We start from the raw sequence: 22,982 nt of genomic DNA on the forward strand, positions 1-22,982 counted from the left end.
GGATCAGGCCTCTGTTCTTCAGAGTAGAAAGGATATTATAAAATAAGAATAAAAGTGGGCTGGGCGCGGTGGCTCAAGCCTGTAATCCCAGCACTTTGGGAGGCCGAGGCTGGCGGATCACAAGGTCAGGAGATCAAGACCATGGTGAAACCCCGTCTCTACTAAAAATACAAAAAATGAGCCAGGCGCGTTGGCGGGCGCCTGTAGTCCCAGCTACTCGGGAGGCTGAGGCAGGAGAATGGCGTGAACCCAGGAGGCGGAGCTTTCAGTGAGCCAGGATCGCGCCACTGCACTCCAGCTTGGGCGACAGAGCGAGACTCTGTCTCAAAAAAAAAAAAAAAAAGAATAAAAGTGTAAACTCTCTTGGCTTAGTCTCAGGTATCCAAACAATCTGTGAGTTTCTGGTTCTCACCACAAAAGATTTGCTCACTATAATTCAGCCACTACAGAAGACCAAGTCTCAACAAACACTCTGGGAAGCAGATTTAAAACACTGTCCTTATTTTACAGATGAGGAGAAATTAGTTTAGGAAGCTTAACCAACTTGCTCAATAATACACACAATATTTGCAAATATTTATTGAGTACTTCCTATATGCCAGGCATGGTGCTAAGAGTGACTATATCATGAACCCACAGCAACCCTAGGCAATACGAATTACTATTGTACCCACTTTTCAGATTAAAAGAAAAAAATGAGGCCGGGCACGGAGGCTCACACCTGTAATCCCAGCACTTTGGGAGGCCGAGGCAGGCAGATCACAAGGTCAGGAGATTGAGACCATCCTGGCCAACACGGTGAAACCCCATCTCTACCAAAAATACAAAGAATTAGCCAGGCGTGGTGGCAGGTGCCTGTAGTCCCAGCTACTCGGGACACTGAGGCAGGAGAATGGCGTGAGCCCAGGAGGCGGAGCTTGCAGTGAGCTGAGATCGCGCCACTGCACTCCAGCCTGGGCGACAGAGCGAGACTCCTCAAAAAAAAAAAAAAAGAGGCTCAGAGAAATTAAATAACTTAGTCAAGATCACATAACACGCTAGTGATGAAACTAGGATTCAGTACTAGCCTATGTGTTTAGTCTAAGCTATCCTGTCCATCCAACTGAAAGTGCAAACCACCACGCCTCACTCTTTTAACAGTCCCAACACTGGGGGCCGAGCCGCACATTGATATAGGGCAACCTCAGGTTTCTGACACCCACCTTAGTCCTACTGCCAGCATGGGCTCCAGCAGCTCCTTGATATCCTGCTGGATGCTTGGCCCCATTGCTCGAGCCAGCATGCTGATGCAAGTGAAGACTGTGGCATCCACCTGCATTGCCTTCTGCCTCCTGCAGAGAAACCAACAGTGGCTAGTTGAGACATAATGACATTCTTTAATGTCCCACCTCAAAATCACCTTGGGGCAAGGAGAACAGGTTACTCAGGCAGATGGGTGTGCAAGCCGTCCACAGCACAGTTCAAAGGGGCCCATCACATCACAGTGACTGTAGACGTGTATGTTTCTACAACAATCCAGCAGATGGCAGTAAAGTGTCTTAAGGAAGGGGCCCTTTTTCCGAATTCACACAGCTGTACCATATGGATTAGTGTGGTGCTCACCAAGATACTTACGTAGGAAGGGAGCTGAACAATGTGTTCATCAGGGACAAGAAGGCAGTACACAGCCATCGTATGGAAAGAAATTCTTCTATGATGAGAATGCGGGGCTTTAGAATGGAGCCAGGCGCAGTAGCTCACGCCTGTAATCCCAGCACTCTGGGAGGCTACGGTGGGTGGATCACTTGAGGCCAGGAGTTCGAGACCAGCCTGGCCAACATGGTGAAACCCTGTGTCTACAAAAAAATACAATAATTAGCTGGGTGTGGTGGCACATGCCTGTAATCCCAGCTACTTGGGAGGCTGAGGCAGGAGAATCGCTTGAACCCAAGAGGAGGAGGTTGCAGTGAGCCAAGATTGTGCCACTGCACTCTGGCCTGGGCAACAAAGTGAGACTCTATCTCAAAAAAAAAAAAAAAAAAGAAGAATGAATGGGGCGTATTAATTCACCACAGCAATCTTCACTAATAAACAGGGAAGTATAAAGACAACCCTGAGACAAAGGGTGAGGAACACTGACCCCCGCCTTAGCGAAGACACCCTGGCCACTCCATCTGGCAGGATGCTGAGGGAGTTTCTCATAGTGTATTCTCCAGAAGGTTTAAAGAGGTGGAATAACATATTCAACTTCAGTGATGAGGAAAAAGATGACCCTTAGGTCCCTTCAGTTCCAGTAGAGGATTCCTCTCTTTAGGTCTTATATCAAAATAAGACTTTTAAAAGCCAGAGAAAAAAGCAAAACTAGCAGATTCCCAGTAAATAATAACACTGAAAACAGCATTGACATCTCACGTGTTCTCAGGGTATTCAACCTCCCCAAATAGTTCATATATGTTATTTCATTTGGAAAAGCTTAGAATTCAACTGAGGAAGGGCTGTTCTTCATATGATTTGCTATACCCTGGAGTTTAATGATGCAAAAAATGGCTTAAGCTCTGTGGATCTGGGATAGAGCGTCCTTCCTCTCCAACCAAATGAAGTGGAAGGTGAAATCATAACAGAGGTGCTTACTTATGGGCGAAGTCCTTTGGGGGCAGGGCCGCTCGGATGATGTCCAGCACGCGAGGCAAATAGACCTTAAACTCAGACCTCACAGCCACAGAAAGCAGCCCCAGGGCTTGGAAGGCTGCTGTACGTTCCTTCTCCTTCTTGACACAGCTTAGGACATGGTTCATAGTATCTTGGAGGTACTGAGTATCTAAGTACAGAAAAGACAAAGTAGATAGCTCCAGGTCAGGGTTAGGGTCTATACATCAACAGTCAAAGGTCCTATAAAGCAATTCAGTTTAAGAATAAATTAAGAAAGTTGCCAGTGGCTCACGCCTGTAATCCCAACACTTTGGGAGGCCAAGGAGGGAGGATTGTTTGAGGCCAGGAGTTCGAAACAGCCTGGGCAACACAGCAAGACCCTGTCTCTACAAAAAATAAAAATTAGCCAGGTGTGGTGGTGCACGCCTGTAATCCCAGTTACTCGGGAAGCTGAGGCAGGAGGATCGCTTGAGCCCAGACGGTTGAGGCTGCAGAGAGGTGTAATCATGTGCAGTGCTGCACTCAAGCCTGAGTGACAAAGCAAGACCCTGTCTCAGAAAAAAAAAAAAAAAAAATCCAAAACACGTAAAAGGTTGCCAAAACAATATCATGTAATTGTCTCCATTACTATTACATTTTGATACAAGAATTACATGCTCTTGCTTAAGAAATACATGTCAAACATTGTTTAAAAACAGAAGATCTAAACAATTTTACATTATAATGAAATTTGAAGTGCAGTCATGGGCCAGGTGCAGTGTCTCACACATGTAATCCCAGTACTTTAGGAGGCTGAGGAAGATCACTTGAGTCCAGGAGTTTGAGGCTGCACTGAGCCAAGAGCCATGCACTCCAGCCTGGGCGACAGAATAAGACCCTGTCTCAGGGCCAGGCTGGTGGCTCATGCCTGTAATCCCAGCACTTTGGGACGCCAAGGTGGGTGAATCACCTGAGGTCAGGAGTTTGAGACCAGCCTGACCAACATAAAGAAACCCCATCTCTACTAAAAATACAAAATTAGTCGGGCACAGGGGTGCATGTCTGTAATCCTAGCTACTCGGGAGGCTGAGGCAGGAGAATCACTTGAACCCAGAAGGCGGCGGTTGCGGTGAGTCGAGATCACGCCACTCCACTCCAGCCTGGGCAACAAGAGCAAAACTACATCTCATTAAAAAAAAAAAAAAAAAAAAAAAGACCCTGTCTCAAACTAATAAAAACCCAGTACAGGGCCGGGCACAGTGGCTCATGCCTGTAATCCCAACACTTTGGGAGGCCAAGGCGGGTAGATGCCTGAGCTCAGGAGTTTGAGACCAGCTTGCACAACATGATGAAACCCCGTCTCTACTAAAATACAAAAAATTAGCCGGGCGTGGTGGCGTGTGCCTGTAGTCCCAGCTACTTGGGAGGCTGACGCAGGAGAATCGCTTGAACCCAGGAGGTGGAGGTTGCAGTAAGCCAAGATTGTGCCACTGCACTCCAGCCTGGGTGACAGAGCAAGACTCTGTCTCAGAAAAACAAACAAACAAAGAAATAAACAGTACAGTCTTGCGCCACTTAACAATGCTTGTGTTAACAATGGACCACATATATGATGGTGGTCCCATAAGATTATAATACAGTACATTTTTGCGTATCTTTTCTATGTCTATGTTTAGATACACAAACATTTACCATTGCCTATTCATTACAGTAACATGCTGCACAAGTTGTAGCCCAGGAGCAATAGGCTATACCACAGAGCTAGGTGTAGAGTAGGCTATCTGGGTTTATGTAAATATATTCTATGATGTTCATACAAGGATAAATTCTCCTAAGGACGCATTTCTCAGAATGTATCCCCATCGTTAAGTAATATATGACTGTAATACTGAACACTGTTTGCAATAAACAGGCCATTCCATTCAGCTTAGGCCTGGAAATCATTTTGCTATTACCTAGAGATTTTTGTGACAGTTATATTTAATAGAAGATTTAGTCTGTAATTTGGAAAGCCACATGTATATTTTCATTAAGTTTACATAAGCCAGTGTGCATGGGTAGGCGATTCTCGTTCAATTCAAGCTAAAGTGTTATTTCTCCTCTGAAAGCTGGAATTTCCTGATTCTTGCTTCTTGTCTATTCCTTCTTTTCCATTGATGTTGGTCCCCAGTATAGGCACCAGTAGTACACATAAAGTAGGAGAGAAGGGAAAACCACACATCCCTTAGGAAGTTAGGGGTGTTGAAAGCTACCAGAACCACATTTAGACAGTGGATTAGACTCCTAAAGCAGCACATATCATGACTGCATTTACTCTGAGAAATGTTTTCTCCCATGGCTTTTGTGGTCAAATGACAACGAGGCATGCTGGGGCTTGAAGACAGATGACCAAGGCGATACAACCCTAAAATAAGAGTGAGTCAACAAGAAAAACTAGGGGGATAGCATTTCGGCAGGAAATGGGCTAAAATCAAGAGTATAATTTCTTGGCAAGGCGCCACAGCTGTCTGTAATCCCAAGCACTGTGGGAGGCCGAGGCGGGAGAATTGCTTGAGCCCAGGAGTTCAAGACCAGCCTGGGCAACATAGTGAGACCCCATCTCTACAAAAAATAAATTTAAAAAATCAGCCAGGTGTGGAGACTCACGCCTGTGGGCCTACCTACTTGGGAGGCTGAGGTGAGAGGATCGCTTGAGCTCAGTAGGTCATGGCTGCAGTGAGCTGTGACCGCATCCCTGCACTTCAGCCTGGGAGACACAGCAAGACCCTGTCTCAAAAAAAAACCCAAGAGAGCATAATTTTCTTTTCTGGATTTAACACCCTGAGAGATTAGAAATCTGACTTTAGAGATTCCAGTTCAGTCTTGGGAGTATTTTTTGTATTTCTAAAGCTTATACCACTGAGAAGTTTAAGCAATAACTTCCAAACTGCAAGCTTTAAACAAATAGTATTTATGCAATGAAGTGAATACTTATAGGGGGTGCCCAGGCTGAATGTCACTGGCATATTTTAGCAAATCTAATAAAACAACTTTGACTAACCTTAAAAAAGAGAGCAACAACAATAACAAACACCCATATCAAAAGCAGAAATCTAGGGCCCTCCGAGCCTTCGTATCCTGCTGTTAAGCAGTCTTCTGAACTTACAAGGGTAACTTACAAGGGTAACATGCCAGACTTTCATCAAATTTGGCCTAGTTATTAGTTTCTTTTGAACCACAGACTTTTAATCCAAGATCATTTAAAGCTCTACTGAACAGCAACCTGTCTGGTCATTAAAAAAGAGAAAAGCTGCTGGGTGCCAGGCCAGAAGAATAGAAACTAACAAAATATGGGTGATTTTCCTTCTGCTATTTCTCTCTGGTTCAGTGGTTTTATGTGGCTAATTGTCAAGTCCTCAACCAACACGTTTTACTTCTTTTGAGCAGTGTGTTTAACACCTGACCAGCTACATTTCTCCCGTGGTTTGTCTGGGCTGGGTGGCGTGAAGGGGGTCTGTGTGCTAGAGAATAGGGTCTGCTGAGGGCCAGGCTGGCCTTTTGCTTATGTTCCTGGCTCTCACTGGGTCCTGAATGCTTCACTAAGCACAGGCAATGAGCACCACGGTAAAGTGGGAAGACATGTTCAAGACTGGGTGCCTGTGCTCAGCAAGTAGGGAGGTAAGACAAGGACATTAAGTATGAACAGGCAACTGGAACACTAAAAATTTTATCTCTACCCTGTTTCCAAAACAGATTTGAAGTAGCGTGAGGAGGCTGTAACAATATATAATGGTTTCCACTTATTAGAGCTAACTCTGTGCCAGGCACTACAGTAGATGCTTAGGCATTAATGCTGCTCATCTTGGGAGGCAGAGATTGTTATTCTGATTTTACAAGTCAGGAAGCTGAGGCCCAGGTAGGTAAAGTAATCTGTCCAAAACCTCATGGTTAAGGGCGGAGGTGGGGTTCATCTCAGGTCTGATGCCAAACCTTTCCATAGCTGAGGGCTATGACGGAAGAAGGAAAGGACATTTACAGCTGGAGCAATCCAGGAAGGCTTCGTTGAGAAGTTGGAATCTGAGTTGGGCCAGGTTCAGGAGCCAGGGATTGATGCTGCCTGCAAGTGGTGAGGCAGCTTGGTGACCACCTCAGGGACAGAAGCAGGACGATCCCCAAACCCTCCCTCACAAAGTTTTGACATAGATACTGCACAGTAGCTACATCAAAACTGCCCTCCCTTAGGTCTCTTTTAAGTCTACTTGTGAACTTGCTTGGCCGTAGAACTGCCTCTCTGCCTACCTGTTCTGATTGTTCCTATGTCTGCTGCCTCTGACATTAGTGGAAAACCTGAACTAAATATCATTGAAATTGGACATGAGGCAAAGAAATCAGAGATTCACTGGCACTGCTTCAAAGGAAAAGATATTTGGATTTTCTGGAATCACCTGTTCCCTGTTTAATTACCCTGAGATGGGTAATGATGTCTTCCATGGACATCCTCACCTGTGAAGGCAGAAGGTCGGAATGCAGCCAAGCGGGGCAACAAATTAAGGATTGTCATTTGGATCAGCGAGTTCTTGCTATTCCTGCATTTCAGCACCCACTGGCATACCTGAGAGAGGAAGGATAAAGGGTTGGCAGGGGAAAAGTGAGGTGTGGAGCTTGGGAAAAGAAGGAAAGGGCCTCTCACCACCTACCTGATCAAATTTCTCCTCCATCAAGTCTCTGCAACACCGGCTCTCCACCAGGGTGGACTTAGCTGGGCTGGGGGAGGCCCCAAATCCCATGAGGCCTTGGTGAGAGCTGTACCCCAGCAGCCCCACCAAGGCATTTGACTGCTGGGGCTGTACAGCCTGGAAGCTGGTGAAGGGGGTAATGTGACGAGGTTTTGTTCCGAAGCCCATGAGGTCTTTGCAGTACTTGTCGTGTACCAGCTGCTGCTGTGTGATTTCTTCCATTTCTTCTCTCAGACGCTATATATATAAGGAAAAAAAAATCATCTTTACTTATGACTGGCATTCAAACTGCACACTGTGGAGTCTACAGACCACTACATTTGCCTAATCCCAAAATGCAACTACTTCCAAAGTGAAGGGTGGCCACTCTTCATGTTTAGGGTTACAATCTCCCCAGAACCTTGCAAGGGATCTGATTTTGTTCTAAGTTAGGCAGAAGAGCACCACCTACTGAAAATAAAGCAGCAGCAGACGGCTGCCTTGCCAAGGGTTCTCACCTCCCAGGACTCCTCACTTAGTTTAGAAAGGCCGACTTGCATATTGCTGTGACTACTGACCTAGGCCACCGCAATGAGGCTTGCAAAGGTGATGGGAGGCCCCTGCTAGCATCCTGTTAAGGACTGTCTGATCCCTTTCTTCCCCTCTGGAAACCCAGGTAAAAATTTAAGCAGGCCAGGCATGGTGGCTCATGCCTATAATCCCGGTAATTTGGGAGGCCGAGGTGGGTGGATCACCTGAGGTCAGGAGTTCAAGACCAGCTTGGCCAACATGGTGAAACCCCATCTCTACTAAAAATACAAAAAATTAGCCAGGTGTCATGGCGCGTGCCTGTAGTCCTGGCTACTCGGGGGCTGAGGCAGGAGAATCACTTGAACCCAGCAGGCAGAGGTTGCAGTGAGCCAAGATCGTACCACGGCCATCCAGTCTGGGCAATGAGAGAAATTCTGTCTCAAAAAAACAAAAAACAAAAACTTAACCAAGTAATTTTCTCAGAATCCTAGGAATCCACAGGTGGTATGGAATAAGCTGACTGAGAACTCATGTCTATTCCCTTTACAAAGGGCTGCTTAATTACTCATCCTCAGCCAGAAGCAAGGGCTCACACCTATAATCCCAGCACTTTGGGAGGCCGAAGAGGGCAGATAATGAGGTCAGGAGTTCGAGACCAGTCTGACCAACATGGTGAAAACCTGTTTCTACTAAAAATACAAAAATTAGCTGGTTGTGGTGGCACATGCCTATAATCCCAGCTACTCGGGAGCCTCAGGCAGAAGAATTGCTTGAATCCAGGAGGCGGAGGTTGCAGTGAGCTGAGATCACACCAACTGTACTCCAGTCTGGGCAACAGAGCACGACTCGGTCTTGGGGCCGCAGGAACAGGGTTGGGGAGTACTCATCCTCCAAGACTCCAAATTGAGAAAGAGACACAAGTTTTCCAAACTTCTAAACTTTTCTTGACACACATATTTTCACTTTTCAGAAAATCTTATCCACTCCTCTTATCAAAGTTACCAATGAGTCTTAAGCTGCTAAATCCAATGGTCAATTCTCAGTCCTCATCTTATTTGACTTATCTGCAGCATTCAACTGATACTTTCACCTCCTTGAAGCCCTTTCTTCACTTGGCTTCTCAGACTCTAAACTCTCCTGGCTCTCCTCCTCCCTCCCTGGCTATTCCTTCCCCATCCCCCTTGGTCCTCTTCATCTCCTGACCTCAGGTTCACAGACCCCATCTCTTCTCCAACTATACTAGTTCCCTGACAATGCCCAAATCCATCCCCCTTGCCCAGACCTCTCCCCAGAACTATTCAGTATCTCCACTCAGGTGCCCAACAGGTCTCTAAGATAACAGGTTCAAAACCAAACTCCCAGCCTTCTCCCTCAAGCCTGCTCCTCCCATTTCAGTCTTCCCACTGCAGTGAATGGCAACTTTATCCTCCTAATACTCAGGCCAAACACCTTGACACTTCTTCCTCTCCATCTACCTCCAAACCATCAGCAAATCCCAAATTCAGAATCCAGTTGCTTCTTGCAACTCCATAGCTCCCACTGTGGTCTGAGTCACAAATATCCCCCGCTAAGACTGTGGCAGTTCCCTCCTAACTGGATTCCTGGCTTTAGTCCTTGGCTCTCTAACAATCCATTCTCAACACACTGGCAAGAGTGATCCTTTTGAAATATGAGTTAAATGTCACTCCACTGCTCAAAGCCCACTTATAGCTTCCCACTTCCCACACAAAGGCCCTATGTGATATGCCCCTTCCTTCCCCTAGGTGTTCCTCTGACCCCATATCCCCACACACCTCTCCTGCTCACTCTGCTCAGCCATGGTAGGGGAGCTGCTATTCAGTATTTGCTGCTCCTCTGATACACCAGCACACTCCTGCCTCAGGCCCACTGCCTAGAATGCTCTTCCCCAGATACCTGTAAGGCTTTTTTCTAACCTCCTTCATGGCTGTACTCAAATGGCACCACGTTTTAAAATGTAATCCTTAATCTAGGCTAGCATTCTGTATTCCCCTTCCTTACTCTACTTTTCTCCATAGCTTATAACCATATGATATATAATAGGTTTTTACTTGTATATTATCTATCTTTCCCTATAAGAATGGAATCTATTTTGTTCACTGTTGGATTATTCTAGCTCTTAGGACACAGTGTAGCTGGCATATACTAGGTGCTCAATTAATATGTGTTGAATGAATGAACAAATTGTGAAATTTTAATACCTTATATTTGGATAGTTTCTTTTTTCTTTTTTTTTTTTTTTTGGAGACGACGTCTCACTATGTTGCCCAGGCTGGTCTCAAACTCCTGAGCTCAAGTGATTCTCCCACCTCCGGCCTCCCAGAATGCTTGGATTACAGGCATGAGCCACCATGCCCAGCCTTGGATAGTTTCTTACAATTTACAAACCACCTTCACAAGAACTATTTCACTTAAATCTGACAACCACTCTATGAGCTAGGTGATATTGTTCTGTTTTAATGAGAGGAAACAAAGATCTCATAGCCACCCAGATTACAATGGAAAACATCATATTAAACTCAGGAAGGAAAATCTGAAGCTTACCACTTATAGAACGCCCACTATGTATCAGGTGCTGTGCTGGACACTTCACATACATAGTCATCCCCTTGGTATCCATGGGGGTTGGTTCCATGACCCACCGTAGATACCAAAATCTGCAGATGCTCAAGTCCCTCAGATAAAGTAGCATAGCATTTGCATATAACCTATGTATAGCCTCCCACATACTTTAAATCATCTCTATGCTACTTATAATACCTAATACAATGTAAATGCTATGTAAATATTTGTTGCACTGTATTTTTAAAAATTTGTATTATCTTTAAATTGTTGTATTGTTTTTTTCTTTGATTTTTTTTTCTTTTTAAAAAGTTAAAAAAAATTTTTTCATAGAGACACAGTCTCACCATCTTTTGCCCAGGCTGGTCTCAAACTCCTGGGCTCAAGTGATCTTCCCACTTCAGCCTCCCAAAGTGCTGAAATTGCAGGTGTGGGCCACTGCACCCAGCTCTGGGTATTTGTGAACCATTACTAGTTGAATCCAGATGTAGAACTCATGGATACAGAAGGCCATCATCATTTAGAAATCATACAAGAACCCAATGAGGTAGGTAAGAGCTCCCGTCCACAGGGAGAAAAATGAGGTTAAACAGGTAATTTGCCTGAGTCACACAGTCAACAGAGCGGTGGGGATCTGAAGCCAGACTCCTCCTGCTTCTGCACACTGCTGCATGTGCTGCTTCCACATCTGGACACAGCTATTATCTAACAAGCACTGTGTCTATTATAAGCAGGAATCCCCGGGGTAAAATTTCACAGCTTGTTTTCTACAGCCAGTCTCACAGATGGAGCTTTACCTCCCAAATATATCCTCAATCAACTACTTCTCAGTATCTGTGCCACCATTCTTAGTCAAAGCCACCACTGTCACTCATCCAGACTACTGTAATAGCTTTGTCTGGCATCCGTGAGAATGCAACCTCCAACTACAAGGCACATAACCAAGGGCCCCAGCTGCTGCTCTGAAATCCATCACCATTGCTCCCAGTCAATGACAGAACACAGTAGGGATGCTAAGGCTGTCCTGCTCCTTGGAGACACAGACCTCTCCGACGGCCAACTTTGGCTTGAGGACCCTGCAGTGGCCCTGCATAGTAGGCTAGGACACTTCTGTCTGTATTTTACCCTCTTGCTTACTCAGGGTCAGATGTACATTGTGGTCTGATGGTTCTCCCAGCTCCCTCCCCATATTCTCTTGAAGGCTGTTTCCCTAATAAAATCCATGTACTTTTAAACCCACCTTCTCAAGTCAACACATCTCCTAATTGGTCTCCCTGCTTTCATTCCTGCCTTTCCCCACAGTTTTTCCTATAAGCAGTCAGTGATTGTTAGAAATGCATGACATCACATTATTTGCCTGTGTGCACACTTCCAATGTCTATCCCGCAAAAGCTCGTGTTTACTGTGAACTGCGGGCCTATTAATTTGGCCCCTCCTTCCCTCTCCCTTGCTCCCGGTACACCAGCCATACTTCCCTTCCGTTTCATCAGTGTCTCACACTCTTCTGCCTCAAAGCCTCAGCCTGGAACACAGTTCCCTGGCCTGCTGCAAGGTAGCTCCTTTGTATCACGTGGACCCCCCTCAAATAACACCACCTCAGAGAGGACCTTCCCCGACCCTCCACTCATCCCATCCCGGTCACTCTCTATCCTACTCTTCTTTAACTTTCTTCATAGAACTTACTGCTATCTGAAATTATCTTATTTACTTATTATGTTTCCCACCACAAAATGTCAGCTCCATGAGGACATGGATCTCGCCTTGCCTTGCTCACAGAATGGTACATGGGGAGCCTGGACTCCCCTCTGCCGTGGCTTCTCACCTCTCCCTCCATGCTGCTGATTCGGACCAGCTCGTTAAGGATCAGCAAGGCTCCATGGATCCGATCATCCCGATTCATGCCCTTCTCTTTGGCCAAGGTCTCATCAAACCCTTTCTCTGCTTCTTCAAATGTGTGCTATGTAAAGAGACAGGGTGCCTTTATTAGAGACAGAGTACAAACCCAGAAAGAATATAGGCCCATCCCATCTACACTGGGGGTTCTGAGGTGTTACCATGCCTGCTCAGTGCCTTGTGCCAGTTATCAACAAAACTGATCAATCTCTTTTATTTAATTCGGCTTCAATTCCTTTTTTTGTTGAGACGGAGTCTTGCTTTGTTGCCCAGGCTGGAGTGCAGTGGTGCAATCTCGGCTCTCCACAATCTCCATCTCCTGGGTTCAAGTGATTCTCCTGCCTCAGTTCCCCCGAGTAGCTGAGATTACAGGCACACACCACCACGCCTAGCTAATTTTTGTATTTTTAGTAGAGATAGGGCTTCACCATATTACCCAGGCTGGTCTCAAACTCCTGACCTCAAGTTATCCACCCACCTCAGCCTCCCAAAGTGCTGTGATTACAGGTGTGAGCCACCACGCCCGGCCCCGGCTTCAATTCTCATAATAAGCTTTTGAGGAAGATACCATCATCATCTCTATTTAACAGCTAAAAACACAGACTCAAAGAATTTAAGTGACTTGTCCAAGACAACACAGCAAAGGCAAGACTGGAACCCAGGTCTCTCAATCCCATGTTCAGAGCTCTTTTTCTAATATAAGACTCACTGATAAGTTCCCTCTGCAGCAGTAATCAGCACAGGCCTCATGATACTAGAACAGAGAGAACTGGCACTTTCTAAATTGGTATCATTTGTATCACACTGATTTTAAGACATCTATTTTTCCATATTTTAACATCTCTGAAAAGAGATGTCTTTTTTTTCCGAGACAGAGTCTCACTTCATTGCCAAGGCTAGAGTGCAGTGGTGTGATCATGACTCACTGCAGCCTTGATCTCTTGGGCTCAAGCAATTTTCCCGCCTCAGCCTCTCAAATAGCTGGGACCACAGGCATGTAACACGAGGCCCAGCTAATTTTTTTATTTTTTGTAGAGATGGGGTCCCACATGCTGCCCAGGCTGGTCTCAAACTCCTGAGCTTAAGCAATCCTTCTGCCTTGGCCTCCCAAAGTGTTGGGATTACAGGCATGAGAATCCGGATGAGATGTCTTATAATTATTGGTAAGAAGAAGGTACAAAGTCAGCTGGGCACAGTGGCTCATGCCTGTAATCCCAGCACTTTGGGAGGCCGAGGCAGGTGGATCATGAAGTCAAGAGATCGAGACCATCCTGGCCAACACGGTGAAATCCCATCTCTACTGAAAATACAAAAATTAGCTGGGCATAATGGCACATGCCTGTAGTCCAGGTACTCGGGAGGCTGAGGCAGGAGAATCACTTGAACCCAGGAGGCAGAGGATGCAGTGAGCCAAAATCGTACCACTGAACTCCAGCCTGGTGACTGAGCAAGACCCAGACTCAAAAAAAAAAAAAAAAAAAAAGAGGTACCAAGTCACAGTTTAAGTGGCATGTTTGCATTCTTAGTCATACATAAAATAACGTATAGAATAATGGTGTGGCAATCCATATATGTTTGCTTTAAAAAAATGCAATAAAGTAACTATTGATTCATACTGAGCATAAAAAATTCACTGGAGACCGGGCATGGTAGTTCATGCTTGTAATCCTAGCACTTTGGGAGGCCAAGGCAGGTGGATCACCTGAGGTTGGGAATTCGAGACCAGCCTGGTCAACATGGCAAAACCCTGTTTCTATTACAAAAATTAGCTAGGCGTGGTGGTACACGCCTGTAGTCCTAGCTATTCGGGAGGCTAAGGTGGGAGAATCGCTTGAACCCGAGAGGCAGAGGTTGCGATGAGCTGAGATTGTGCAACTGCACTTCAGCCTGGGCTATCCAGCTCAAAAAAAAAAAAAAAAAAATTCATTTGAGACCAAAACAAAAACTGATTCTTGCTCCATGGCAAGGGCCTGTGGCTGCCCCTCAGGCCAGGTGATTCTCTATGTAGACGTGCTTTCCTAGTGTTGGGAACGGACCCATCTCCTCACCCTGTACCACTGAGGCTTCTGCATCTCCTTCGGCTCACGCTGGGTGGTGAGAATCAAACAGGCACGAAGGGCGGCCACAGCTCCCTCACGGATGGCTTGTTTGGGGTCCCACACGGCCACAAAAATGTTGTCAAAGAAGGGCTGCACTTGCTGGAAGAAGAAGGTAGGGACGCTGATGGCCAGCTCACGGAGAACCAGGACCTGGAGAAAAAGACAAACCGAGAACTCTCGTCGGTACCAGTGCTTTGTTCTCTCAGGAGTACGGTCTTTTATCATCTTAGAGCCATACACACTAGGAACAGAGAAGGCTTGCTCACTCTTCCAGCTAGGAAATTCTGCGGACAGAGGAAGAAAGTAAATTTGGTTAAACATCTCAGTGGTCATTATCCTAAGTTGTTTACAAACACAGAATGCTTGTAATGTTTGAATATAAGCTCTGGAAGTGCAGATGTGTTTTATGCTTTCTATATCACTATACTAATAGCACAGAACTCTACCTGGAATACTGTAGGTATGTAGTAAACAATTATTGAATGGATAATCCTGTTTAATGTTTAATCTTGTTGTTATTTTTATTTGACAGAGGAAGAAACTGAAGGTCAGAAGCTGCCCCAGGTTACAGAGTTAGGTAGGAAGTTGTAAAGCCAAGACTTGAGCCAGGGTCCAAGTGTGTGTCCTTCTCCTGGTACCATGCCCCCTCCTCACAGTACTGCCTCCTCTGAAGGGCAGCGGACTGGAAAGCATGCGGCTGATGCTTCTGATCCCTACCACACCACTGCTAGATTCTCTCTTAAGGACGGACTCTACCCCATCTCACAGCCTGGAATCCTAGCCCTTCTAACCAGCCTTTTTCAGGGATGAGCCTCAGAAGGAAGCAAAAGACCCCACCATGACACCATCGCTCCCCAAGCCTGGCTGTGCTCCTCCCTGCAGGCACTCACAGCTGCGTGTCTCCGGCCCTCATTGCGGTCAGCACCCAGCCATTCCAGGGCTCGCTTCACCTCAAATTCCACATACTCAGCGGTGAAAGTGTCTCCTGCCATGGCAAGGCGGCCGATGGCCTTGGATGCCATTTCCATGACAACTGGGTCATTGGAGGGGAGGAGGTTCCGAAGATAGTTGGCAAATCTGCCAATTCGGGTGGCATTCCCACCTTCCACTCCTATGAGGCTGGCTGGAAAAGAGAGGAAGGCAAAAGGTGATGATGGGGCATAGGCTGACTAGGAAAGTACACAGACTTCAACTAAAAGCTGGCAAGTGCTGGCCAGGCGCAGTGGCTCAAGCCTGTAATCCTAGCACTTTGGGAGGCCAAGGTGGGCGGATTGCCTGAGCTCAGGAGTTCGAGACTAGCCTGGGCAATATGGTGAAACCCCTTCTCCACTAAAATACAACAACAAGAACAAAAAATTAGTCGGGTGAGGCGGCATGCGCCTGTAGTCCCAGCTACTTGGGAAGCTGAGGCAAGAGAATTGCTTGAACCCGGGAGGCGGAGGTTGCAGTGAGCCGACATTGCGCCATTGCACTCCAGCCTAGGTGACAGAGCAAGACTCTGTCTCAGGAAAAAAAAAAAGAAAAAAAAGCTGGCAAGTGATCCCTCCATTCTACTTTGAGTACACTTCTAGAGGGCAAGGACACAATTTTTATTTTAACCCAGATATTTAATACTTATGCCAGAAATATTTACATACAGCAAAATAATCTTATGCTAGTATAATTTTCCCCCCTAGTCCCCCAAAAAGGGAAAGCAAGTGAGACTGGATAATAATTCACAGGACTGATGACCAGTCCTTAGAAGTTAAAAATGACCTGCCTGGCCAGGTGTGGTGGCTCACACCTGTAATCCCAGCACTCTGGGAGGCTGAGGTAGGCAGATCACTCGAGGTCAGGAGTTCGAGACCAGCCTGCCTAACATGGTGAAACCCTGTCTCTACTAAAAGTACAAACACTAGCCGGGCACGGTGGCAGGTGCCTGTAATCCCAGCTACTCGGGAGGCTGAGGCACGAGAATCGTTTGAACCTAGGAGGCGGAGGTTGCCACGAGCCAAGATTGCACCACTGCACTCCAGCCTGGGCAACAGAGTAAGATTCCATCTCAAAAAAAAAGAGACCTGCTTTTTATTAACTATACTGATTCCACTTTTCCATTCGTGAGTCCCACTATGCAAAACCCTGCTCTACTGAGGAACCAGAGCCCACAAAACGCAACATGAAGGAGGGGAAAGAAAGCTGGCTTCCAGTCTCAGCTCTGGTAAACTGTCTGAAAAGTCACTCAATGGTTCTGAGACTCCACCTCCACATCTAAAAATACGTTTTTCCTGTAGCCCAGGACTGCTGCTAGAATTAAAAGCCACAGGCTTCTTAAATTTCATTAAGCAAATATGAACTAGCATCCAGTAAGTGGCAGACACAGGGTGCAACGGGCACAAAGGTGAGTGTGTTGTTTTTGTGACCAGAGACTCTGTCCTTACCTATGGCCAAGATGCCACCTTTCCTCTCATTGGCATCTGAGCTGGAAACCAATTCAAAAATGTGATGGTTCAGCTGGTCATAGAAGCGAGTAGACTCCTCTTGACTCATCTGCAAAAGAAGATATAATCAGAACAATTTCTAGTAATTCTCTGACTGTGGTGGTGGGAGTGGGCTGGCATCTAAAGATTAGATCCTGAGAGGCAGGCAGTATAGTTCAAACCAAAGAAGACAAGCTACTGCCCACTTCTACAGGATTACACTGTAGAGCACCTGAACTTGCAATCCTCTGATTATTTAACAAATATTTATTGGGTATCTACTCTGTGGCAGAAAATGTTCTGTCCTAGATTCTTTCTAGTACCAGGGATACAAGGATAAACAAGATACTGTCTCTGACCTCAAGTCTGGTCTCTATTTAGAAAGTCCCTAGTTCTCAACTCTCCAAACCCATCCCAATCACTGTTATCAGACAGAAAGCATTTGAGGGTGTGGTATGTGGTAAGGAAAAAAGAAAAAGCTAAAAGAAACAGCTAAGTCTATTCTGGCCCCTAAAATGTGACCACAAACAAGAAAAATGCCACAGAAATGTGCAACTGCTGCAAAAGAACCTGCATGTTTTATGGATGTGAGAGGTTGAGTGCCTTTCTAAAATAATGTTTTCCAAATCCTCGCTTAGCTGTCCAAAAAAAGTCTAAACCAGTGATGACACATTTAGCCCAAACATCCCACAATGACTGGCCCCAAATCGCAGAAGCACCTCTCGGAGTTCCATGGTGACATAGTGCTGGAGCTCCTTGGCAGCTTTGGCCCTGGTCTCTTCATTCCGGCTCTTCAGGCCACTGGCAAACTGCTGTAGAACACTCACATTGCTAGATGTGGTGGCAGCGGTGGTGGCGGCGGCAGGTCCGGTTCCAAGCATCTTGCCCTGAGGTTCTTTAAAGAGAAGTTTCCTTTAATATTCTGAACAAGAAAGTATGGTGATACATTTACTTATGGCCCTGGTCATCCAACACAGATCTCCCCCAAGCCCTTGTCAGGCAGGGGATTCTAAAAAGGTTGAGAGATCTTATTGAGGAACATTTAGAAAGCCTAGATTCATTAAACAATGACTGATGTTTAAAAGAGGCAGTGTGGTAGGGAGGGTCAAATTGCGGGCTATGGGAGCTAGCCTACTTGGGTTTGAATCCTTGGGTTAGATACCTTGAGCAGTTTTGGAGGCCGAGTCAGGAGGACCACCTGAGGTCAGGAGTTCGAAACCAGCCTGGCCAACGTGGTGAAATCCCATCTCTACTAAAAATACAAAACTTAGCTGGGCGTAGTGGCACGTGCCACCCGGGAGGCTGAGGCAGGAGAATCACTTGAACCTGGGAGGTGGAGGTTGCCCTGAGCCAAGATCCTGCCACTCCACTGTCTCAAAACAAAAACAAACGAAAACAAAAACAAGGTTATATACCTTGAGAAAGACACTAAAAATGTCTGTTTCTTCAACTACAATAGGAAGATAATAGTACCTAGTTCATGGGTTGATGTGAGGACTAAATGAGTTAATACATGTCAAAAAGTATTTAAAACAGTGCAGGGCATATACTGAGTTCTTAATAATTGTTAGCTATTACTATTACTACTACTACTATGTACATGGCACAGTGCCAGGTAACAAATGTGGGGAGGTAGGGAAAGAATCAAAAATGACTAAGACTGCCCCTTTGCTCAAGTTCAGTCTAAAAAGACAGATTATTATTCTACAGCAGCATTGTCTAATAGAAATATAGGCCAGGCACAGTGCCTCACGCCTGTAATCCCAGCACTTCGGGAGGCCAAGGCAGGCAGATCACCTGAGGTCAGGAGTTTGAGACCAGCCTGGGGAATATGGTGAAACTCCATCTCTACCAAAAATACAAAATTAGCCAGGCATGGCAGTGCGTGCCTGTAATCCCAGCTACTTGGGAGGTTGAGGCAGGAGAATCACTTGAACCCAGGAGGCGGAGGTTGCAGTGAGCCAAGATTGCGCCATTGCACTGCAGCCTGGGCGACAAGAGCAAAACTCCATCCCAACTGAAAAAAAAAAAAAAAAAAGAGGAAATACAGTGATCCACAAATGTAATTTTAAAGCTGCTGGTAGCCATATTTTAAAAGGTGAAAAGAAACAGGTGAAATTAATTACTTAAACCAATATATCCAAAATATCATTTCAACATGTTATCAACATTTTAAAAATTGATATAGTGTCCATTCTTTTTTTGTAGCGAGTCTTCAAAATCTAACGTGCATTTTACACTTACGACAATGTCAATTTGGACTACTCACTTTTATTTATTTTTTGAGACAGAGTCTTGCTCTCCGTCACCCAGGCTGGAGTGTAGTGGCGTGATCTTGGCTCACTGCAACCTCCACCTCCTGGGTTCAAATGATTCTCCTGCTTCAGCTTCCCAAGAAGCTGAGACTACATATGTGCAGCACCACACCTGGCTAATTTTTTTTTGTATTTTTAGTAGAGATGGGGTTTCATCATGTTGGCTAGGCTGGTCTCAAATTCCTGACCTCAGGTGATCCACCCGCCTTGGCCTCCCAAAGTGCTGGGATTACAGGTGTGAGCCACCTGAACTAGTCACATTTCAAGTGTTCTACAGCCACATGTGGCCGGTGGTTCTTGTACTGAACAATGCAGTTCTACAGGGGACTAGCACTTCAAATGTAAGCTAAAAGAAACCAATTAGTTTCTGAGATCATTCCTTCATTCCTCAATTATGCCCACACTGCTATGGGTGTAACATATACCTATCCTAAGTATGTTCAGCTTATGCTACAAAACCAATTTCTCAAAATTCTTATTTTTGAACCAATTTGTAAGGCACAGAGGAAAAACAGGGAATAATTGGTTTTGAAAAGCTTTCAAATACTCCAGTGCCAAGAAGAAGACTGCAGAAAGAAATGTTATCCTTTAGGGGAGAAAAAACTTAAGAATCCCTACTAAGAAAACTACTCCAGTTTGTGTGTGTGTGTGTGTGTGTGTATGAAAGGGAGGAAGGAGGCTGGCAAGGAAAGGCTCAGGAAAGAACCAGTGTAACTTCATATGGTCTGAGGCTCACAGGCCATCTGCTCCAGGCTGAATTCAATTAAACTTAGGATATCTGAAGTCAAACATCCTAAGGGTCTTGATAGGGCTTAAGTAAGTTAAAATTGGATGGGAGAAACAGGGATGGGGCTGGGGGAGAAGGCGAGAGGATGTACCCCAACGATGTAACCGAGCTCAGTTTCGGTGACTGGGTCTCTGAGAAGTGTCCACGGTGGAGGATAAGGGGCTGACACGGACGCTGGTGTTCCCTGGGGCAGAGATACAAAATTTTTGTACGTGGCTCAGAAAAAAAGGCTGGCTGTAACGGGCAAAAGACCCAAAGGGCAGTACCAGAGCTGATGGGCCGGCCTTCGGGCGGACGTACCGCGGGCCGAAGGGTGCAGGGGTCTCTTGGGGGTCCCGGGGAGGTGGGCGTTGCCTCGAGGGGTGGGACTCAAGGGCTCAGACGGTGCCCAGGTCGTGGGGCCGGCAGTGTGGGGACCCCACGTCCCAGACGGGCGGCTTCCCCTGCCCCCCCACGGGCAGGTTGGCCGTGGGTCTGGACATTACGCCGCCTCAGAGGGGTCGTTCCAGGCCCTAGACTCACCGTGCGGCTTCGGCCAAGGCCTCAGCTGCCGCCGCCAGCACCGCTACCGCCGCCTCAGGCCCCCTGCCCCACCGCCCGCCTTCCCCGCTGTCCTCTAAACCGGGAGCGAGGGAAGGAGGGTTCCTAGCCCTGAGGACCAATCGACACGTACAGGAAGAAGATGGACTGAAAAACAGGCCAATAGTAATGAAGAAGAAGTGAAGCTTCAGGACCCGGCTTCTCCAGGGGGCGGGGACTATTCAAATAGACAAACCACGCGGCCAGTGGCAGCTGAAAACAGGCTTGGGTCCACTCGGGAGAACCAATCGGTCGTGAGTTGACCTCAGTCACTTCCACTCACACATCCGGTGCGGCGCTGCTAGGATTCCCCTCTGCATCCGGGCTGTGAACTCAGGGTGTCCGCTGTCTGGGTACCTCCGGATCGCACCAAGAGCGGCTAGCAGAGGTTCGCGACCCCTCCCGGTGTAATTCTGAGAGGAGAGTGTGAGCAATGCTGGCGTCCAGGAATTACTGCATCAGAAGACGTTTCGGGCTAGCGCTCTTTATGGATCCTATGATTTCTCTTTTGTTACATTTAATAAGCATTTGAAAATGTTTTTAATTAGATTTTCTCACTTTCCCCAAATTATCCAATTCAGGATCATTCCAGAGAAACCATAGCCAAGTTTTAACCAAAAGAGCTACTCATAAATAAAAATTTTCAAAGAAACATTATATTTTTTTAATCGTTTCAAAAAATCAATAGCTGGCCCGGCGCGGTGGCTCACGCCCGTAATCCCAGCACTTTGGGAGGCCGAGGCGGGCGGATCACTTAAGGTCAGGAGGAGTCGAGACCAGCCTGGCCAACATGGTGAAACTCCCTCGCGTCTCTACTAAAAATACAAAAATTAGGTGGGCATTGTGGCGCACGCCTGTAATCCCAGGTACTCGGGAGGCTGAGGCACGAGAATCGCCTGAACCTGGGAGGCAAAGGTTGTAGTGAGCTGAGATCGTGCCACTGCACTCCAGCCTGGGCGACTGAGAAATCTCTGTCTCAATGAATACATGCATACATACATACATACATACATACCAAAGAAAATAAATAGCTGCTGGTTACAGTGGCCCACGCCTGTAATCCCAGCACTTTGGGAGGCTGAGGCACGAGGATCGCTTGAGGCCAGGAGTTCCAGACCAGCCTGGGCAAATAGTGAGACAATGTCTCTACAAATTGGAAAAAAAAAAAGAAATCAATAGCAAAAGTGGATTTGACTACATTTCTTTTTTTTTGTTTTAATCACAGTGCTATTTGTCATAGTAAACACTGAAAATTCCTAAATATTTCAAAGTAGGAGTCCAGTAAAATATGATGCATTCAGCCAGGTGCGGTGGCTCACACCTGTAATCCCAGCACTTTGAGAGGCCGAGGCCGGCGGATCACGATGTCAGGAGTTTGAGACTAGCTTGACCAAACTCGTGAAACCCCGTCTCTACTAAAAATGCAAAAAAAAGTAGCAGGGCATGGTGGCAGGCGCCAGTAATTACAGATACTTGGGAGGCTGAGGCAGGAGAATCGCTTGAAGCCAGCAGGTGGAGGTTGCAGTGAGCTGAGATCACGCCACTGCACTACAGCCCGGGTGACGGTGCAAGACTCAGTCTCAAAAAAAAAAAAAAAAAAAATGCATTCATAATAAGAAAAATACGTAGCCATTAATAATGATAATTTAGAGCCTATCATGGTGGCTCATGCATGTAATCCCAGCACTTTGGGAGGCCAAGGCAGGATTGCTTGAGGCCAGGAGTTTCAGACCAGCCTGAGCAACATAGTGAGACCCTCATCTCTACAAAAGAAATTTAAACATTAGCTGTGCATGGTAGCACGTGCCTGTAGTCCCAGTTACTTGGAAGGCTGAGGCAGGAGAATCACTTGAGTCCATGATTTCAAGGTTGTGGTCATCTGTGATCACTGCAGTGCAGCCTGGGCAGCAGAGAAAGATCCTGTCTCAAAAAATAATAACAATAATAGTAATAATAACAAGAAATAGTGGTAATGAGATGAATATTTGCTAAGAAGGAAAAGGTTCACAACTAGTTCAAAAATTACAAATTATACAACAATGTAAGTATAATATAACCATTTACAAAAATATTTATGCTTTTCTCATATGTCTATGTTTACATGGGGAGATGTGCACAATGGGAAAGACACTTTTTCTTTATACATTATCATCAATTACTTATGTAATAAAAAGAAGTGAAGGTAGAAGGAATGAGTTTTCAGAAGGCCTAAATTGCCAAATTAAAGACGGTTGGGCTGGGTGCAGTGGCTCACACCTGTAATCCCAGCATTTTGGGAGGCCAAAGCAGGAAGATTGCATGAGCCCAGGCATTTGAGACCAGCCTGGGCAACATAGTGAGACCCCAATCTCAAATAAATAAATAAATAAATAAAGATGGTTGATAATATTCTCTGGCTAACAAAATGCTTTGTTTGGCAGGGTTTTTTTGTTGTTGTTAAT

At 46.0% G+C, this 22,982-nt stretch overlaps 1 protein-coding gene across 5 annotated transcripts in view; it reads right to left on the reverse strand.

Moving 5' to 3' along the window:
• The window catches only part of MTOR (mechanistic target of rapamycin kinase), a 150,293-nt gene extending 129,692 nt beyond the window's left edge, over nt 1–20,601 (reverse strand). For 3 of the 5 annotated variants that reach the window (XR_004182730.1, XR_004182731.1, XM_031664368.1), the window contains exons 1-11: nt 20,485–20,601; nt 17,580–17,755; nt 16,822–16,930; nt 15,295–15,527; nt 14,354–14,554; nt 12,235–12,369; nt 7,284–7,559; nt 7,090–7,198; nt 6,623–6,703; nt 2,611–2,797; nt 1,203–1,331 (exon numbers count right to left, since the gene is read on the reverse strand). Coding sequence is in view for 3 of the 5 variants with exons in the window: in XM_031664368.1 (XP_031520228.1) it covers nt 1,203–1,331; nt 2,611–2,797; nt 6,623–6,703; nt 7,090–7,198; nt 7,284–7,559; nt 12,235–12,369; nt 14,354–14,554; nt 15,295–15,527; nt 16,822–16,930; nt 17,580–17,741 (1,622 nt within the window). In the remaining 2 variants the exon portion in view is untranslated. Of the gene's footprint in view, nt 1–1,202; nt 1,332–2,610; nt 2,798–6,622; nt 6,704–7,089; nt 7,199–7,283; nt 7,560–12,234; nt 12,370–14,353; nt 14,555–15,294; nt 15,528–16,821; nt 16,931–17,579; nt 17,756–20,484 lie in introns of those variants that run through there. The other 2 variants (XM_021935935.2, XM_021935939.2) reach the window with 2 other exon arrangements.
• Between the last annotated feature and the right edge of the window lie 2,381 nt (nt 20,602–22,982).

This window comes from Papio anubis, chromosome 1, assembly GCF_008728515.1.
Source record: "Papio anubis isolate 15944 chromosome 1, Panubis1.0, whole genome shotgun sequence".
Lineage (NCBI taxonomy): Eukaryota > Metazoa > Chordata > Mammalia > Primates > Cercopithecidae > Papio > Papio anubis.